The sequence below is a fragment of the Clytia hemisphaerica genome, unplaced genomic scaffold, assembly GCF_902728285.1.
Source record: "Clytia hemisphaerica strain Z4C2 unplaced genomic scaffold, Clytia hemisphaerica genome assembly, whole genome shotgun sequence".
Lineage (NCBI taxonomy): Eukaryota > Metazoa > Cnidaria > Hydrozoa > Leptothecata > Clytiidae > Clytia > Clytia hemisphaerica.
The window spans coordinates 301,775-307,774 of record NW_027104389.1 but is presented as its reverse complement, the minus strand read 5'-3'; the positions used below and the strand labels follow the sequence as shown (position 1 = coordinate 307,774).

Genomic DNA, 6,000 nt, shown 5'->3' with positions numbered 1-6,000 from the left:
AAAATATGCTTCCGTCAAATGTGCATTTTCTGATATTATATTCCATCTTTTTCTTCTCTTCAAAGTGTTATCTTAAAAATCGAGTTGAAAATGGCTTCGAACTATCCTTACGATCCAGAAGAAATCCAGAAATCCAGAAGAAATTGAAACTATCAATCAATTACGAGTAAGTAATGATCACGTCACGGAGCTACTGGGTCTAGAACTTACTTTGTGAAGCTAAAAGGCCAAAAAATATGCTCCCGTCAAAATGTGCATTTTCTGATATTATATTTCATCTTTTTCTTCTCTTCTAAGTGTTATCTTAAAAATCGAGTTGAAAATGGCTTCGAACTATCCTTACGATCCAGAAGAAATCCAGAAGAAATTGAAACTATCAATCAATTACGAGTAAGTAATGATCACGTCACGGAGCTACTGGGTCTAGAACTTACTTTGTGAAGCTAAAAGGCCAAAAAATATGCTTCCGTCAAATGTGCATTTTCTGATATTATATTTCATCTTTTTCTTCTCTTCAGAATATTATCTTAACATTTTAATTACAATGGCTAGCAACAATGTTGAAACAAACTACACATATGATCCAAATGAAATTATCAACAATGTTGAACAAAATGAAGAAGTTATCCACCAGTTAAGGGTAAGTAACTTCTTTCATTAAATTGAGCAAGTAGGTGACGCTGTAAAGTCGCAGAAAAGATTCATTGTTATTATAACGAGGAATAGCCCCGCACAGCCCCGGTGAAACTTTTTTCCGACAGTGGGGATTAAATTTTCTATCGAAATCCCCGTGAGACTAAGAATTCTATTGGTCCTTAGTCGAAAAATCAAGTGGGGATGGTTTTGGTCATCCGACGATAACGAGTTGGCTTGGATCTAAATTCCAATTTTGGGTTGATTAAGCGACTACGTATATAGCAGAAGATGGATACGAGTTTTCATGGAAATATTGAAATTTTGAAGAAGATTGATCATTTTTGCGATTTTTTGGTTGGTATTGGGTTGTATCTAAAAAATGGCTTCAAACAACTATACCTATGATACAGAAGAACAAGAAACTATCAATCAATTGATAGTAAGTAACTTCTTTCATTGAATTGACCTAGTAGGTGACGCTGTAAAGTCGCAGAAAAGATTGGTTGTTATTATAACGAGGAACAAGAAGTAACATCTTTTTTTCCCTTCAAAGTGTCATCTTAAATAAATTGATCTAAAGTCTGTCCAGATATAATTGGCAGTGGAAACAAGAATGCCTGTAACTTTTGACAGTCAAATATAATTACGGAATTTTTTTTTGTTTTTTTTAGAGATTCAAGAGCGCTATATTTCAATGTATTTTTTGTTGAAAAATTCGCGATTTTTAGCGGTTAAATTTGCGATTGCAAAAATTGAGCTTTTTTTCTACTTATGCTATAACGTTCATTTTTACGCCAGTGGTAGTTCAACCTTAGGTTAAGAAGTTTGTTAAATTTCAAGGCAAACTGAAAAGTCCTCCGGAAGATATGGGACCCGAAATACCCTTTGGTAGCACTTTTCTGTGAAATATCAAATCTCCAACTTATTACTAATAACGGGGGTTATGTTATCTTTTTTGAACAGTGCAATTAAAAGTTGGAAAATGTTAAGTGTTGGTGCATTGGTATTATTGCTATTGGTATCATTTATTATTTCGAAACGAAGTGAAATCACAGTATAATTGTTTTTATTGAAAAGATAAGCATGAACTTATATTGCCTTTGTTATTTTTAAGTCTAAAGAACTTTGCTAATTCCCAAAACACTAAACACAGTTTGGCTATGAGGTCATTAACGATGTCGTAAAATGTGTTATGATCGAAAAACTGTTTTATCAATCATATCACTACCCCCGTTTTAAGTAATAAGTTGGAGATTTGATATTTCACAGAAAAGTGCTACCAAGGGGTATTTCGGGTCCCATATCTTCCGAAGGACTTTTCTGTTTGCCTTAAAATTTAACAAACTTCTTAACCTAAGGTTGAACTACCGCTGGTGTAAAAATGAACGTTATAGCATAAGTAGAAAAAAAGCTCAATTTTTGCAATCGCAAATTTAACCGCTTAAAATCGCGAATTTTTTAACCAAAAATACATTCAAATATAGCGCTTTTGATTCTCTAAAAAAAACAAAAAAAATTTCCATAATTATATTTGACTATCAAAAGTTACAGGCATTCTTGTTTCCACTGCCAATTATATCTGGACAGACTTTAAAATGGCAAGCAATATGGAAAACGAAAACGATATTATCTGCCAACTAAAAGGTAAGTAACTTCTTTCCTTAAATTGAGCAAGCAGGTGACACTGTAAAGTCGCAGAAAAGATTAGTTGTTATTATAACGAGGAACAAGAAGTAACATCTTTTTTTTCCCTTCAAAGTTTTAGCTTAAAAATTTATCAATTTATCATTTTATTACAATTGCAAGCAACAATATTACAAATGTTACAAATGAACAAGATCCCATTAACCAATTGAGAGTAAGTAACTTCTTTCCTTAAATTGACATGGCGAGTGAACACCATGACACCAGGACTCCAAAAGGCAGCAAAAAACAAATAAACGCTCAACAAAGGAGACAACTCGAACAAATGGTGAGTGAACAACAGGACACCATAATGATTTTGTCTTAAGATTTTACTTTCTTGTCTATGGTGGTCGAGGCGAGCTAATTTAACAGCAAACAAGTGTGTTTTTATTAGCCCAAACACATGCAAAGTGAAAGAGTTTTTACCGATGTAACCGATTTCCTTGTCTTGACTTAGACAATTTTATTCCGACGAAAAATTAAATTTTCGCTATCTGAAAAGCTACACATTATTTAAAATAAACAAAACTCATTTCACAAAATTGGTTTTTTAGTCCAAAAATTAAAATGCTAATAAGTAGGCATCCTTTTTCCCTCGTAACATGACTATGGGTTGCTTCAATCGTGGAATTAGTGGAATAATTTGCGATAAAAGTTTTGTTAAACGGACTTTTCCCGTTCCGGTCGACTTCCGTTCCACATCAAATGTAAGTTTTTCTTTAAATTAATTAAAATGCTGATAAAAATGCATCCTTTTTCCCTCGTAACTTGTCTATAGGTTGCTTTAATCTCAAAGAATTGGAAAAGTAATAAATAGTGGAATAATTTGTGGTGAAAATCTTGTTAAACAGACTTATAACCTTATTTTATTCCTGCCTGAAAACCAAGCCGCAATCCTCGAGGAGGCGGAATTGGAATAGCAGGTCAGTGATTTGCTAAATGGATTTTTTACAAAAATTTGCTTTCAAATATAAGGACTCTTTCCCTACATAGTGCTCACAAACAAAACCTTTGTCCGCTAGTTTTGATTTTCCTTTTAAATTTTTTGATTTATTTTCTTTTATAACAAATACCCCTTGGAATTACAAAAAAAAAGCTCTTATACAAACTACTTGGGAAGGAAACTATTGCTTTTAAAAGCAAACATGTACCCGATTCGCCTATTTTAGTAAAAATTAGAAGTCCTTCTTTGTTGTTTATTATAAGTAAACTTTTCAATCAAACTCCCTGTTTTTTAACTTTAGATTTTTCTCATTATTTTATAGGTTGGTGACGTTGACTTTGAAATTATAAGTTAATTTGATATAGTCTGTAAAATAGGTCTGTTTTAAGTCACATAAGTTAGTGACTTTGCTAGGAATCCATTCAACAATCCATTGTGGATGATGTAAAAGTGCGCTGGCCTTGTTCCCCATGGATTAATGCACTAGTTCGAAAAATTACGTGTTACTGTCTCGCAAGCTGACCGCAGTCTAAACCTACGCTTACACAATTCCAGTGAGACGACTCCTAGACTTCTCAATACGGAACGGGGAATCCTCTGTTAAGACATTTATAAAGCAGTGTAATTTTGACTTTGATTAAAATGAAAAATGTAAAGAATATTGAAAACCATATTTATTTTCATAGTTTCAAGGAGCAGAAGGAGCAGAAGAAGCAGTAAGAACAGGAGAGAAGGAGCAGGAGAAGCAGTAGGAGCAAGAGAGGAGGCGGAAGAAGCAGTAGGAGCAGGAGAGGAGGCGGAAGAAGAACCGGTTGGAGCAGGAGAGGAGGCGGAAGAAGAACCGGTTGGAGCAGGAGAGGAGGCGGAAAAGGAACCGGTTGGAGCAGGAGAGGAGGCGGAAAAGGAACCGGTAGGAGCAGGAGAGCAGGTCGGAGAAGAACCGGTAGGAGCAGGAGAGGAGGCGGAAAAGGAACCGGTTGGAGTAGGAGAGGAGGTGTTACCAGCTATAGCTCTTCCCACAAGGGGCCGCCCAAGACAGATTTAAAACGAGAAGAGAAAAAGAGGTCAAGGAAAGGCTCGTCAAATTGGAAAAAGAACGAAGACCCACAAAAGTCCGGCCAATGATAGGCACTTACCCTTGACCAAGGGACGGCAAGGGATGGATCAAAGAAATGAAAGTGGTGGAGTTGAGGGAAGAGCTGCGTAGAAGGAACCTACCGATGACTGGGCTTGAGTTGGTCATCATCGAAAGGTTGCTGACCTACTGGATAGAGAACGAGATGGAGGAGGAGGAACATGAAGACAGTAAGAGGAAGAAAAAAGATTATTATGATGATAATGATAATGATAGTGGTGGCTCCGGGCCCAGTGGTACGTCCGTTTAATTTAATTCTTATTATTTTTTGTTTGATATTTTTTCAAATTACAAAAAGTAAGTCTCAACCGTGTCCATGGTTCAAAGTTTAAATCAAAGTTTAATGAAGGCAATGTAGAAACAAAAAAATAGGAAAAACTAATGAACAGATTTTTAACAGTCCAAAATTCTTTCGAAAAATGAGACTAATCATATTTAGCAAACTGTAATTCTAAGTCTTTGTACAAAAAAAATAGGAAAACTAAGGAACAAATTTTTAACAAAGTCCAAAAAACCCTATTTTTGGGCATTTTAAGGCCCTAATTAGCTCAATTTTTTCTTTCGAAAATGGGCCTCCATCACATTTTTCTAATCACCATTTTGCACCTTTGTACCGAAAATCACAAAACTCCTATGATTCAATCCTGAGAAAAGTTGGTAACAGATGAACAGACGGACGAACACAGGCTAATTTATAGGACCTCCAGGTAGGTCCAAAAATGAAATAAAGTATAAAAGTGTTACCCATTCAAAGAAATAATTTACAAATGCTTTGCTAAACTTAACACATTAAACCCACTGACAGAAAAGTTTTTTTCGAAACCGTTTGGGCAGCGACAATACGAGTATCCAGAATAGCAAACTTCCACAATGCTCCTCCGCTTAAACAAATAAACGAAAGGGAAAATCTCTCGGAATTTTGTGAGTCTGGAAGCCAACTTGGATTACAATAACAAACCAGAAAGCGTGATGCGAAATCCATAAAAAAGACTACTTTCTGAGATCTTTTAAAACCCAAGAAATTGAGTCACAGTTTAAGAAAAACGATTAAAATTTTGGGTAAGGAAAAATGAAGTCTTCTATTCTCTGTAGGTTCAGTAGTGAAGTATCTCAATCTTGGTAACCATCTGATAACCCCTTTAAGATATATGCTAAGGAGTTTTAGTTAAAACAAATAAAAGGGTGCTTGCTTGTTGTGGACAGAATTAGTAGAATTTTTGGCAACTAAAAAAATCATTACATTATCACATCACTTAAGATCAATTATCACATCACGTAAGATCAATAATCATCAAGAATTTTGTTTCGGTTTAGGGTGAAAACCTTGCCCAAATCCTCGAGGAGGCAGAAGCTGAGGTCAACAGTGAGCAGGTTAGTATTCTTACTTTAAGTACTACATCGTCAGTGAATCATTTATAAAGCAGTGTAATTTTAACTTTAATTGAATTGAGAAATGTAAAGAATATTGACAACCATATTTATTTTCATAGCAAAGCAGAAGAAGCAGGAGAGGAGGTTGGAGAAGAACCTGTAGGAGCAGGAGAGGAGATCGGAGAAGAACCGGTAGGAGCAGGAGAGGAGGTGTTACCAGCTATAGCTC

At 35.3% G+C, this 6,000-nt stretch overlaps 1 protein-coding gene and 1 long non-coding RNA gene across 2 annotated transcripts; both read left to right on the top strand.

Moving 5' to 3' along the window:
• The first annotated feature begins 544 nt into the window (after positions 1 to 544).
• Positions 545 to 4,310, top strand: LOC136819547 (neurofilament light polypeptide-like). Its single transcript, XM_067075782.1, has 3 exons — positions 545 to 640; positions 3,588 to 3,615; positions 3,952 to 4,310. Exons 1-3 carry the CDS (start codon positions 545 to 547, stop codon positions 4,308 to 4,310), a joined length of 483 nt encoding a protein of 160 aa, XP_066931883.1.
• A 294-nt stretch (positions 4,311 to 4,604) lies between these two features.
• On the top strand, positions 4,605 to 5,967 carry LOC136819629 (uncharacterized). The gene is made up of 3 exons (XR_010848461.1): positions 4,605 to 4,636; positions 5,715 to 5,771; positions 5,891 to 5,967. It is a non-coding gene; the product is annotated as an uncharacterized lncRNA (long non-coding RNA).
• The last annotated feature ends 33 nt before the right edge of the window (positions 5,968 to 6,000 follow it).

Excerpts from the sequence above, each read along its gene's own strand:
- LOC136819547 (XM_067075782.1), top strand. The coding sequence starts at position 545 with ATGGCTAGCAACAATGTTGAAACAAACTACACATATGATCCAAATGAA. Across the intron at positions 641-3,587 it reads AAGTTATCCACCAGTTAAGG|GTTGGTGACGTTGACTTTGA; the intron begins GTAAGTAACTTC and ends ATTATTTTATAG. Across the intron at positions 3,616-3,951 it reads CGTTGACTTTGAAATTATAA|TTTCAAGGAGCAGAAGGAGC; the intron begins GTTAATTTGATA and ends TTATTTTCATAG.